General features: G+C 38.4%; 1 protein-coding gene across 3 annotated transcripts in view; it reads right to left on the reverse strand.

Moving 5' to 3' along the window:
• SNCAIP (synuclein alpha interacting protein) overlaps nucleotides 1–14,727 on the reverse strand; it is an 89,116-nt gene that overhangs the window by 33,216 nt on the left and 41,173 nt on the right. For all 3 annotated transcript variants that reach the window (XM_054283814.1, XM_054283821.1, XM_054283828.1), the window contains exon 3: nucleotides 10,217–10,289. In XM_054283814.1, coding sequence (XP_054139789.1) covers nucleotides 10,217–10,289 — 73 coding nt within the window. The remainder of the gene's footprint in view (nucleotides 1–10,216; nucleotides 10,290–14,727) is intronic.

The raw sequence follows: 14,727 nt of genomic DNA on the forward strand, positions 1-14,727 counted from the left end.
ACTGAAGAATTTTACATTCCTAAAAAAAACTTTTCTCAAGGATATATAATGTAATAATTACAAATAATTAGTTCTAATCAAGTTCTAACCAAGAAAATAAGTTGTCCATGAGCTAACGATGTGCTGGTACCCAAGAAGGCCAATGGCATTCTGAGGTGCATCAGGAAAAGTATTGCCAGCAATGATCTAGAAGTGTTTCTCACCCTTTACTTGGCCCTGATGAGGCCACATCTGGAGTGCTGTGTCCAGTTCTGGGCTCCTCAGTACAAGAGAGACATGGAGCTCCTGGAGTGGGTCCAGGCTGTCCCTGTTAGTAAGGGACAGGACCATCTCCCTTACCAGGAAAGGCTGAGGGAGCTGGGCCTGTTCAGCCTTGAGAAGAGACAACTGGAGCAGGACCTCATCAATGTCTATGAGTATCTGAAGGGAGGGCTTCACGAGGAGGGACCAGGCTCTGCTCAGCAGTGCCCAGCAAGAGCAGGAGAGGCAATGGGCAGACACTGAGGCACAGAAGTGCCACCCAAACTTGAGGAAGAGCTCCTTTACTGTGCAGGTGACTGAGCACTGGAACTGGTTACCCAGAGAGGTTCTGCAATCTCCTTCACTGTAGATATTCAAGAACTACCTGGACACAATCCTGTGCCACATGCCCTGGGATGGCTGTGCTTGAGCAGGAGACTGGACCCCATGACCTGCTGTGGTCCCTTCCAACCTGACCCATTCTGTGAGCAATAGCCTAGTGGCATTTACAGGGGTCTGGTCCAACTATGTTAGTTTGTACTCTGCTCTGCACTGAGAGGCATCATAAGAGTAGGATGATTTTCTGAAGGGCAACAAAAGAGTCAGCAAAGCTTTTTAGTGGTTTTGTTTTAGCACCAATAACAACAACTCAATATTCAAGGCCTGTTTCCTCTGGAAGATGTACTTTTCTTACAAGAACTAGAAAATCATGAACATCAACTGAGAGCAGGGACTGTTCAGCTTGGGGCAGGAGAGGGTCAGAAGGAATCTCATCATTAAGAAGAGGTAACAAGGCTCTTTTCCAAGACAGGACAGGAGGCAGCCAGCACCAAGTGAAATATAAGAAATTCTATCTGAGCACAAGAAAACACTTTTTAAATTGTGTGGCTGGTCAAACACTGGCATAGTTGCCCAGAGATTTTTGAAATCTCCATCATTAGAGATAGAGTTCAACTGGACACAGACCTGGCTTAACCTGCTCTAGCCAACCTAAACAATTCTGTGATTCTCTGATCTAAAAATTAAGCCTACTTATTGAGATGTGATGTTCATTCTGAACTTCTCCTCTCTATGTTGACTTCTCTGTCAAACTTTCCATCCCTTATATCTATAACCTGTGTACACTCACACCCACATCCACATCCATATCCATAGCTCTAGACCTTCCAGGCAATTATTTCAGCACACTGCAGGATAGTTTGAGCAGTGAATCTGACTTGCAAGAAGGGAGGGAGCTCAAGTCAACTGAACTCTTAATTCTACTGAACATGAACTCAATCCTACTGAATTTGTACTCTTTCAGAAATACTCCCATCTGGTAATATTGGTGATCTTCATAGTAAGTGGAATTCTGGCAAATAGTTTTCTATCTCTTGGTATTTTCATGTAAGGGACAGCACAAAAACCACAAAAGCATTTAGGCAGTTACTCCTTTCAAGGTACACTAAGAGTTAATGCAGTCTGAAAGTCAAGAATACTGTTTAAACAAAGCAGATTTATAACATGTGCTAACTGCATATCAGTGGGATCTAATTTGTGGTCAAAACACACAATTTGCCATGAACACCTTCCTAAGGAAATAGATATATACTTTTTCAGTGCAACATTAATATCTGAAGCAAAAGATTAGTATGGCTTAGTTGTTATAGATGTCTGAAAATTACATTAATACTTTTGGAAGTGCTTAAGAAAACATTTCTGAAGAAGAAATAAAAATAATAATAATCAAAAGGCATGTAACTTAGTGGGCCAATACAAAGAACGCACTGTACTGACTTATTTATGTATTGTATAAGATTCTAGGTTCAAAGGCCTACACTTTTATGTTGGTTTTATTTACATGAGAAATTTTTTCCAAGTGATACTGGGAAATGGATACCATATGTTTCCCAGCTGTTTTGTTCTGACAGGAACTATTAAGCACTCAGTATGGAAATGAATTCTGTCTGAGTTTTATGAAAACACTGCTTTCAACACAGGGGTCTAGACAGAGGAAAAGGCATCAGCATTTTGTTTGTCGTCACTTTATTTAAGTTTACATTTATTTTGTTGCTTCACTTTCTCCACTTTTTACTTTAATAACATGCATTTACATAGACCACTGGTGACAAAACTGTAAAATCAGGCACTGAGAAGAAGCAGTGATGTTTGTTACAAATCTGCCTCAGATAATTGTGAATTCATGTACTTCTCCATTCTTTCATTAAAGTTAGAGCACAGTAAGGTACTTCCATTTTTCATTGCATTTTTTATCAACATCTCCTTACAAACACTGCTCTGCCAAGGAAAAAGAACTAAACTGGAATACCAAAACCAGTTAGCAATATTTTTACTGACTTAAAATCATCCTCTTCACTTAACTGAGATGATGAATTTCCACTGTTTTTAATAAAGGATTAGAACATAGCATTTAACCATATAGCTGAAGGGACAAAAGCAAGTCAGACTAGCAGACACAGTATTTCTTTGTGCCATTTACTCCTTGGGAGCTGCATCAGTCCTTAGGCAGTTAGAGCATGATTTCCCTCTCCATGACACTGCAGCCATAGCCTGGAGTGGACTGGGACAAGGCTTCAATCTCTTTCTTTCTGCTTTCAGATGCTTGTTCCCTGAAGAAGCAAAAGCAAGTGTTGCCTATAGCTCCCAAAGCATCAGCACAGCAGGAGTAATGCTGAGTGGTCTTAAACAGCTGCTCCAGAGGAAAAGCCTCTTGCTCATCTCTCCATACTTATGAACTCAGACTGGGGCCATTAAAAGTCTGGGTCAAATAAATACTGTTTGATTGTTTTATAAACAACTGTAAAAGATAGCCTGAGTTTAAGGCAGGGGGCTAGAATGTGGAGCAGCTAGTTTGATTCCAGAATCTGACAAATAATTCTGGTACACTCCTAAAGAGTGATGAAAATCTTTTTCCCCCAACTATGTGTCAAAATTATTTCCCAAACTTTTACTCATTAATATAAGAGACTTGGATAATTCTACTATTGTATTACTGAGGCAAAAAGAGTGAGCAATACAGAAACTGCAGACTTCTTTCGTGTTGGTAAAGAAGTGTTAGCTGCCTGATAGACCTGAGGTGTCAAAGTATTTCTTTGCCACAAAAAAAACCAACTTTATCTGGCAAAAACCTGCAAGGGCCAAATTTGCAGATGTAGTTCCTCACCATACATTGTGCTCTATTTTTCTTTTTTTATTGAGGAAGGCAAAATACAAATGAGTCCAGAGGCTTGTTAATAAGTTTTCTTATATATTTATTTACTTACATATGTTCTAGAACTACTGGGGGCAAATAAGCAGAAAAGGGGGCAACTAAGAAGCAACTCATATTTCAATTTAATCCCCACTGCATTCTATTTTCAGGAATCAAAATTGATCCTTATATCATGTTTCCAGTAGGACGCATCTGTTTACTTCAGAGTATTTTTCAATCACCTCTGTATCTAGAGCATGGTGAGAGGCGGAGTATCTGGTATACAAGCATCTATAGAACAACAGGGTAACTGAGTTTTCTCCAATCATCAAGATAACCTCCTTTACAGATGAAATTTTACACTTGTGACAGGCAGTTTCTGTGATACTTACAGTCTAATGGCAAACACCAAAATGCCTCTAAATTGTCCTGAGTATAACGAAAAGATCAGTATCATATTTTACTTTAAGAAAGCTTGTGAATAGCATTGACAACTGCTCATACTTTTTAAAATGCAGTATTTCAACTTAATTCTCATGCAGTATTAGGAGGGGACCTGCAGCAAATCTACACAAAGTTTCATATTTGGAGATTTACTGTCATCTGAAAGAAATGCCTGAGCTTCTTCCTTCTGATATGCCTTCAGCAGAGACTTGAATCAAATAAGACCACATTAAGATAAAGCATTGTGATTCTGACTTTGTATACAGGTGCTGAGGTGTTGATTACACTAGGGAAACTTTCCAAAAACTCATTTTTGTAATCACCAATGTGGGCTCCAAGTGATAGAGGAATGGGTGTCTCTTACAAATCAGTGGATAATCAGAGCCAGATCCAAGGATCTATTTACTCCTTTATTAATATCACAAAATTCATATTTAACTGAATTCATTTTGACTGAAGGTGGCACTGTTTTACAGTTTTAATATATTAATAACCTGTACCAGGAATACACACTGGAGTTCTTTAACATAAACTCTTATAGCATGAGAACCTCAATTAAAGAACAACACTGCGCAGAAAAAAATGGAGAGTGTTTGCTCCCATTTAAGTGGAATTTCAAGTCACTCTAAAGAAAAAAGGAAGAGTATACAGGGTAAATAAATAGTGCTTTTAAATAACAGTGCATCTTTTCCAGGTAATTCAAACAATTTGTATCTCTGTGAATGAATATTTTTTCTTATCTTGGCTTGAGGAAGAATAACACAAAAGCTGTCATTCTCGAATAGATAATAAAGGAAAAGCAAAGAAAACTTTGAAATTAATAAATTTGCTTTACTCTTGTATAGAGTGATCTATGGACATAAAAGGAAGACAGCAAACAAAGTTCTAATGAAAAATCAGAAGAGGTCATTCTGGCATACAATGTGTGAAAAAAGAAGAGGGAGGACACAAAAATTTGGTAAGAAAAGAACTTATATGTAGCTAGCACAATTGTTTTTTACCAAGAAAATTCTTCAGTATTCTACCAAGGAATGATCCAATCAGTATTTTATTGTTTCAGACATATTTACCTGGGAGATATTTGGAGAGTATAGTCTCAAATATAGAATATAGAATACAAGTCTGTGAAATTGATGGTTTTTAACACTGCTTCCAAATCAAATTTTACTTATTTTCTCATACAACTAAAAACTACCAAGAACTTGAGACAGAAATTTTCTGCTCATTGATTTGTTTTTCTCAATTAGAACACTAATATTTTTAATAATTTTTCAAATGGCAGTTTCTTTGGGAATGATTCAAGCAGTGCAGAAGGATAACTGCTGGGCATTAAAAGTGAATTTGTTTTTACCAATCAGTGAATAAAGATCTAGAGTAGTATATTGCCTTCATTTGAAAAGGCCATTTAATGACAGCTGAAAGCCATCACAGATGACAGAATATGACATGACATATAACAATGACATGGTTCAGTGAAGCTTGTTTAACACTGTTGTCTTGAACCATTTGTTCAAGTTCCTTAGAAAATTTGCCCAGAAAGAATACAACCAATTTCATGCTTAGTAACAAAAGCATAAAGGACTGATTTCTGTTTCAGTTCATCAGTCTATATTAAACAATGCTGGAAATCAACGGGCACTCTGGCTAACACTTCATTTCAGGAAAAATGTGCTAGCTTGGTCCATTTCTAAACCACACCCTTTAATTTTTATCTTTGAAGATAAAAAAATTAGAGAATCACAGAATATTCTGAGATGGAAGGGATCCACAAGGATCACTGAGTCCAGTTCTTAAGTGAATGGCCTGTACAGGGTTTAAACCCACAGTCTTGGAGTTAATTAGCACCTTGCTCTAAACAGCTGAGATAATGTCCACCTTAGTGGTTATTATGCTACCTAAAAGATCATTATCTTGATGCACAATTGTAGAAAAAACAATTACCCTTAATCACTTTATTGTGGATAAACCATGATTTTCCCTGCAAGTTTTTGCCAACACTGTTATCCCTTTCCTTGTAATCTGGGGGTACTGACACATATATTGGGTCCAAGGATCCCTTGGAACTTTCCTGAGTCAGAATTCCCTAAATCCAAGAAGGACTCTGAGAAGTCTTAAGGGACTTGGATGCAGGACTTGAAGGAATACTAAGGAAGTTGGCAGATGATACAAAATTAGGAGTAGCTGGTTACTCTCTCTGAAGACAGAGAGGCTCTGCAGAGACACCTCGACAGGTCAGAGGCCTGAGCCATCACCAACTGTACGAAGCTTAAGAAAGGAAAGTGATGCATTCTGCTCCTCAGATGGGGAAACCCTGGATGAATGGACAGACTGGATGAGAATGTGAATGAGAGGCTGGAGAGCAGAGCCATGGAAACAGACCTGGGGGTGTTGGTCAATGGCAAGCTCAACATGGGCCAGCAGTGCCCTGGCAGCCAGGAGGGCCCCGTGTCCTGGGGTGCATCAGACACAGCTTGGCCAGCTGTGCCTGATGCAAGGGACAATTCCCCAAGGGAGGGGATTGTCCTGCTCTGCTCTGCTCTGCTCTGCTCTGCTCTGGGGCAGCCTCACCAGGGGCAGTTCTGGGTGCCACAACACAGAAAAGACATTGAGCTGTTAGAGAGGGTCCAAAGGAGGGTAACAAGCATGGTGAAGGGCCTTGGGGTGAAGCCGTGTGAGGAGTGGCTGAGGTCACTTGGTCTGCTCAGCCTGGAGGAGGCTGAGGGGAGACCTCATTCCAGTTCTGCAGTTCCCCCATGAGGGGAAGCAGGGGCAGGCACTGATCTTCTTCTCTGTGGTGACAGTGACAGGATTCAGGAGAATGGCATGAAACTCTGTAGGGGAGGTTTAGGTTTGAAATCAGGAAAAGTTCTTCACCCAGAGGGTGGCTGGGCACTGGAACAGCTCCCCAGGGAAGTGGTCACAGCACTAACCCGACAGAGCTCAAGAACTGTCTGGGCAATGCTCTCAGGCACATGGGGTGACTCTGGGGGTGTACAGGCCCCTGTCCTGTACAGGGCCAGGAGCTGGACTTCGATGATCCTTGTGGGCACCCTCCAACTCAGAATATTCTGTGATTCTTTGATTCTGAGACAGGATGGAGACTCTGCTGCTTCATGGGTGTCATGCACATCTTGTAAAAGAGTGAGGCAGGAACAGGGCCTTCCCAACAATACCCTTCACCTGCCAGTGCTTTCCAATAAAGGGAGGCAATGGTGGCATTTCAAGGAGGAAAAACTACACATTGGGAAAACTTTCTAATACCTCCCTTTCCAAAAGAACAAGTAATCTGAGCAAAAGTTACAGGCCATCAGAAATAATAAAAAAACCCAAAATGCCTGCTGAAGGAATTATGTGAAATACTAGAGAAGACGCAATGACTTCTAAACATAGTACTTGCCTAGGATTAAAAGTGCTTGGAGTAATTTGAAAAAAATGTAACCAAATACTTTCATATGTTACTAACTTATTATTCAGTGTTTACATGAAAGAGGGAAAGAAAATCGGAATGACAGGGCTATTTACCAAACTTATCTGCAAACAATGAATAGTAACACTTCCATATTATTAGCCATATAGTTAAGAAATGTAATTCCATAATAAGAAATGGGTCTGGTTTATATCTGTTCCAACAATCCTGGTGGTGAAAATTTGTTGCCTATCTATATATGTATATATACATATATATAATTATTTTTTCAAGTATAAATTCGAATCTTACTTTCTCCACAATTTTTTCTTAACTGTATTAGTGAACTAAATATTTTCCTAAGAGAAAGATGACAGACAATTGTTTTTTAGATTCTGACATGTGTTATCTATGGTTAACATTTGCTTAACTTTTAGTTCTTCTGAAAAAAGAATTATTGGACAGCTACTTTCATAGTCCTCTCTGTTTTAAAGGAGAAATGCAACCTCTAAGTAAGCAGGAGTCAGTAAGAGGTAAAAAGCTAGATCAGCACTTTGTAAAACCTCTGAGTTTTTCTATTTGTAACTACTTGAATTAACAGTGGAATGCAGATATAAATTACTATGAATGCTTCATGCTAAAGTATGAAAGATTTATTATATAATCCATTTTCATTAAAAATAGCACACATCATCAATACTTTGGCATCATTATTTTAATGATCTACAGTACAGGGAAGGCAAAAGACTGTGTCAAATGCAACTGTGAAAAGTTATCAAATGGAGCCTTATATAATGTTGACTAATCCAGCTATGTTGATATTTCAAGACACTTGAGATACTCAAATCTGTACAGACATGTAAAGTGATACACTCCTGTTCAGCACTGTATTATTACTCAGTAAATAAACAGAGTAAAAATAAAAATATTTCATTACTGTCTCCAATTCACCAAAATAAGTGTTGACTAGCAAGAAAACCCAGCTTTTAGTCCTGTTTCCACTTTGCCAATACTACTATCAGTGCAAAAGACCTCTTTTTTACTCTATACTTTTAACCAATCTGTAATTAACAGAGCTACTACTGTAGCCCCCCAGAGCTACTACTGTCTTCCAGCAATGTATTTGCTTCTGTCAACCTCTTTTTAAGGGAATAGATGGTGATTTAATTAAAATCATTATCAAAAAATGTCCATCTGCAGAGGCAACCACGGAACAAGAGAGATACACAGGATGCTGTCAGCATCCCACAATCTAAAGGAAGAGCTCCTAACCAATATTTCATCCTTATTATTGGATTACATTTCACTTTATGACTACTACCTTAATTTTAAATGGAGAAAGAAGAATGGGAGGAGGAATATGAGACAGAATGGTAGGAGCATGTGGGGAGCAATGAGGGATTAAATGCTCTGGAGTATGGCAGGGAAGAAGGATGAGCAGAAGGGGGAAGAAGTGGATGAAAACAAGGAAGGGGGAGAGAAAGAGGCAGGAGGAATGAGAGAAGAGTGGGAGAAGAATAGTGTGGAGCAACGGTGTGACAATAGGAAAACAGGGAGAGTGGAGTAAGAATGGGTAAGAAAGGAGAAGAAGTGGGAAGGAATTGGAAGAAAGGGGGAAGGTGTCAGGATGAGCAAGGGATGAGCAAGGGGGGAAGTACCAGCAAGAAGGAAGAAAGAAGACAGAAGAAAAGGAACCGGGATGAGACAGGGGTAGGGGAAGGATACAAGGGTGTAAAGGGGTAGGATGGGAAGGAAGAGGGGAATATGCAAAGCAGGATGGAGAGGATGAGGGGGTGAGACTGGGGTAGAAGGAGATAGGGTAATTTGAGGGGGGTGCATCAGGAGTCTTCACCCATTACACTTCTGCCCTGCTCTTGCTTGCAACAAGTAATAGTGTGTGTGCAACCACTGCTGTGCCCTGTGTAGGCAAGTAAGCATTGTGAAAAGTAATATGCAAGTAAGTATTGTAAGGAGAGGTTTGCTTCTCTTTATTGCCAAGGACAGTGGCATGTGGTGACCTGGCCTCTAATAAGTCTGTTAGAAGAAGTAGCAATCAGAAAGTTTTCACTTAAGTTAAACACAGTAGAAATTTTAAAAAGTCTGAAAGAAAATATAGAAATAAAAGTTGCTGAAATATAGCATGGTTCTTAAGTCCTTGTATCATCCCATCATCCCATCAATTCCAGATCTCCTGCTTCTGTTACAAAAGTACTTGATGAAACAACATTAACAAAAGTTCAATTAAAAGATCAAAAAAGCACAATAAACTTTTCATAGCTCAACAAAAATACTTCTCTTACCAATTCATTTCTCCTCCATCAGGAAGAGAAAAATAAAAGCGGATTAATCTGATTTACAGAGTGAAAAACAACGCTGAATGCACTTTTTGTCAGGGGGCAGGGGGAAGGTCTCCAGCTGGTTCTCATCTATATGCCATGATTCTTCATTTAGTTTACACTATTAAACTAAAAAACTCTGCTTTAATCTTAACTATTACAGTATGCCTTAGAGTAGATTCTATCATGTAGCATCCTTGATACAGTTTCAGACTCTGGCAAAACATCATCCCTCAGACTGGTCGTGGCCATATGGGTAGTAAATGTATCCAACATTTTTTCATTGGCGCCTACATTATTACGTCTTGTCACCAATGGTTTCTCGGGTTTTCAAGTAAATTGTTGCACATACTGTGGTTTGGAGCTGCTGAGATGAAGCCCTACATTTATCTGTATACAGCCAAATCCTTTTTTGGATCTTTCTTTCCTTCTAATGAACTAACATCTGTTGAAAAAAAAGAAAGTCATGTTTCCAGAACACTGTACATAAATGAGAAAAAACAAAACAACAGGACACTGCCAAGAAGTTATTGTTGCCAAACCGTACAGGATTAAAACAAAGCCTAGAATAGTATGGGTGGACAAAAATGGGCATCATACCTGCTCTGTCTTCATTTTGTGAATCACACCTTCTACATAATTCTGGGATGGTCTTGAGAGAAGTTACAGAATACTGTAAAAAAGGAGAACAAAATGTACAGAGGTAATAATTAAAAAAAGACAAAAAGTAAGATTTCCAAGAGATTCAAATGTCATGGACACTAACTAAACCTACAAACCAAGGCTGCTTCTGGCAGTCTGATGGTCTTGGATTGCATGAGAAAGGCAAAAGGCACCTGCTTTTGTTTCCCACCCGGAGACATACAAAACAGACTTTCAAAGCCAGAGCAAAGCATCTCCTCACCTCAGATTTCTCCTTCCTGCAGGTCACCACTACTCAAGGCACAAACACAGTGTGAGATACATCGGAGATCAGACCACATGCAGGCTTCAAGGGTCTCACTTTGCCCACCTGTGCACCTTTATGGTTTTGCAGTGCAACAATTACCATGCTCAAAAATTACAATTCAAGCTGTCACAAACTGATATGTAAAAGGGATGTAGAATATCTGCACTGCAGAGATTTTATTCCAGAGAGGGGGGTGTGTACCCAAATATATCAGACAACAGCTCATTTCTCTAACCTGGGCTTTATTAAAGCAAACTTGTACTATTATTTTGATATAAATAAAATATTTATAAAATAAAACACATCTAATATGAATCAACATGTTATTCTCCACATTAACCATTCAAAAATGGAAAATAAAAAACCCAGAGGTGCATAGGTATTTTACTAAACAGAATTTTTTAGTTTATATCCTTGTGGAATACCTTTAGAAAGACATAGAATCCAGAGTTATAACACCATACATTCTGATATGTAGTTGCTTTATAGCAAGTCTTTCTTAATCAAATGCTTAAATGTTACAGGAATCTCCATTTAAACAAATGAAAATCATTATGTTTGTGAAAGAAATATCAATTACTTTGCTTATACTAAAAAAGACCCTACAAAACAGTATTTTGGAAACTTAAATAGAAAAAAAAGCATTTAGGATTAGCACAACTGAAATTTTTCTAAGAATACATAAACACCATATGTTTTCAAAGAAACAGACATTTTAGTTGGTGTGCTGTTGACCAATGAAGCAAAACAGCTATATATGAAACCATATAAACTTTCCACACAAAAAAAAGAAATAGTGATACATTGTCTTGGGTTTTGCTGACAGTTAGTCATTTGGTGTTTGACATGTTTCTAAAGCACAGCTGGCAATCTCATTGAAATAATCTAAATTCAAGCTCATGTGACCAATTGCAGAGTAATGTACTTCTCTGGTGCAAGTTTAAAACTGTTACTCAAATGATTGTAGTTACTTCATTAAGCCTAGAAAACCTTCCCTTGCCGACCTAATTCAGGGATGTATTGAGAAACCTGAACCACAAGAAGAAACCCTCGTAAGTATTCCCAGGATCAACACTGAACTTATTAATTGAAATGTGTAGCACCACTCCAGAACTACCCAGTGATTCCAAGCCCCACTAAACAAGGGGCTGTCTATAAGGCTCTGACTGTTTCAGGATATGACAGCCTAAAGCAAAAAAGAGCAGAGCTGAGACAGTGAGAAGGATGCTACTAAAGACAAATTAATACATTGACAAACACCATGTGCTGTCCTTCACTTCAGCCATTGTTTAATAAAGCCTGAGCTGTTAAGCTCTACATCTTGCTATTTCAGCACAAAGACTTAGAATGCTGAATGTTGAACTGGTCTAGTAAGATTCTCAAAAAATCCAAGGAGCATGTCTCCAAGGAATATGGTAGCTTCGTAAGACCAGCTGTTGCAGTTTAAACTATTACACAGTTTGTAATTCAATTAGAAAGAGGCCTTTTGTATTCTATTGCTGTGTATTTTGTCAGACAACTTCAAAAACAGAAAGCCGTCTTTCTTTTTGTCTTTTTCCTGCTCTTTCTTGGAAAACCAGATTTTTTTTTCCATTTCAGCATTGCTCCAAAATGTATTCAGTTAGTAATCCCACCACCAAAAATCTATTGCATGTTTATAAATTTGTTATTCATTTTTATAATATTGGTTTGATTTCATTAACAGATTTCCTCCCACTTACCTCTGTTCTCAAAGATACTTCTGCAAATTTACATTTCTGCCTTCTATATTTTGTGGAGAACCAGCTTTTAGTCCACGAAAAAAATAAAATTACTTTTTCAAGAGAACCTTTCCCAACCATAAAAACAATTGATTTCTCACATATCTAAGTTCCAGTTCTAATAATCAGTAATGTCTTCTAGCTTTTCTTCAACTGCAAATTTCAAGGTTAAACAGGACATCAAAAGAAGTTGAGACTGCAACCCTTCCTTGGAACAGAATTTAAGACTTATTCAACTGCATTTAAAATTAATTACTTTCAACTCTTCATTTAATAATTTCAATATTTTTTGCATGCAAAATTAAACACCACTTCTCACGTTTCACCACTGGAGGAGCCACTTCAGCCAGAGCTGAGGGCCATGCCCAAGAGCATAACTGACAATGTAAGAGTTGAGCACATCCTGTTACTTCCTCAGCCAATGTTTACTGTGATCTTTGGTATTTAATTAAAGTCTGCTGTGGTTGATGGTGACATTCAGTAACAAACTAAGAGCTTGTTCCTAAGATAACATATGTTATGGAATTTTTGATCACTGTTTGAGGTCTGAGTTCCTTTTCAGCATTTAAGGCCTGCCGAAATAGTGAATTCTAATAAGCCTCTAAAGAACTTTGTAGGATGGAAGAGCAGTATCAACAGCAAATGAGACAAGAAGCAATAGCAAGCATTCCATGCAAATGCAAGATAGTCCCAGATATTTTTCAATAGACACTGGTAATTCAAGAAAAAATGGGACTTCCCTAATAATACAATACATTTGTTCATTATGTAACACTGCACTACAGAATCTGAATTAATGACAAGATTAACCTTTCAAATTTCACATGGCTTTCAAATTTTAATGCAATGAATTTTAAACAAAACACATAAGAAAAAAAATATCTTTAATAGGGCTGTTCTGCTCTGTGCCACTTGTCCACCACTAGCACATGCACTTATCTTCCAGAAGTATCAGAAAGAAGAAATAACTGATCATGAGTAGTAGCAGAGAAATATTACAGAAAATAGTAAAAACCCCAAGTAAATTAAGAATCAAAAGTTACTTTTCCACATTCTGCTGTATCCTAAATGGAGTTAAAGTGCAAAGCTGTACGCATAGTGTGACTGTCAGACCACATTGTCACAACCATGACACCCCCAAGGCATGAAGGACCATGTCCAACTGTTTGCAGTATCAGAACTCAAATAATTTACTGCCACCAATTACTCTGTCCTGATCCTAAATGCAGAGTTCTGTTTTCATTTTGGTACTGAAAAGAGACACCTTCCTCCATTACAGCAGCTTTTCTCAAGTGTGTCCAATAGTCTCATTTCAGTTTATTTGTGATAGTGGAAAAAAAAAAGTTACATTGATATTAAAAACCTATTAAATTAGTGACTTTACAATGCATTTTCTAAACCATTTAACTGTGCAATGTCATTGTATTTCTGAGATATTTATTTGGGAATAGCAAGATATATTGAGAAAAAGTAAAGGAACAATATTTGGCCTGATGTTGCAGTAAGATTTTTCTCAATAGTAGTGCCAATTTAAGCAGCTTCCAAACAAAAAACAGAGAAGGAAAGAGATTAGACTGGCATGGCGCATGTGGGAAATATCACCTCCTCAAACTAAGTGTCTTTCTTACAGCTGTGATGAACATCTTTGGAGCACTGGTTAGGTTATTTGTGCTACGTGTTGTGCATTTTATAGAGACACTTAATATGTTATTCTTCCCTTTAGCTTAAAAGGGGACCTGTGTAGACACTGCTAACACAGTCAGGGGTACAAAATGTCTGTCTGAAACTAACACTTCCACCCAGTGGACATCTGCATTTTGCTTCATTCTGAAATGGGAGACAGGAAGAAAAGAGACATGTAAGAGAGAGTTCCAGCTGGATGGTAAATGAATCAATGCTGCAGCTAATGATTGTGCCTGCACAGCGATGCAGGACCCTGCACACTGAGCCCAGCAGGACTGGTGGCTGTGTGTGAGCCTGAGGGGTGATCCAGCTCTTCCTGTGTCCAAGCAAGGGTGCAGCAGGCTCAGGAGGGGCCCTCTGTTGAGTAAATGGGAGGCTAGCACCTTGGGCATACTCCTGACCACACATAGGAAGATGCACATCTGCATCTTCCCTGCCAGGCAAGGAGATTCACAAGAAGTTTTTTAAGCTGTCCCAAAATTTCTGATGATTCAACAGCTGCTCACTTAGATCTGAACTCAATTACTGCACTTTCATTTCACAAACCTTTAAAACAGGAGCAGTCTCACACTGGCACCACTGAGCCTGACTTACATTCATACAGAGTTAAGAAAATTATTAGAGCAATTATCTATACACTCAATCTCTAATTGTTTACAAGTATCTTAGCATGAGAAACTCTGGTTATGATGAGGTTATCTTGTACTAATTCTGTAAAC

The sequence above is a fragment of the Melozone crissalis genome, unplaced genomic scaffold, assembly GCF_028551555.1.
Source record: "Melozone crissalis strain CALT ecotype California unplaced genomic scaffold, PUWL_Pcris_2 ptg000005l_1, whole genome shotgun sequence".
NCBI lineage: Eukaryota > Metazoa > Chordata > Aves > Passeriformes > Passerellidae > Melozone > Melozone crissalis.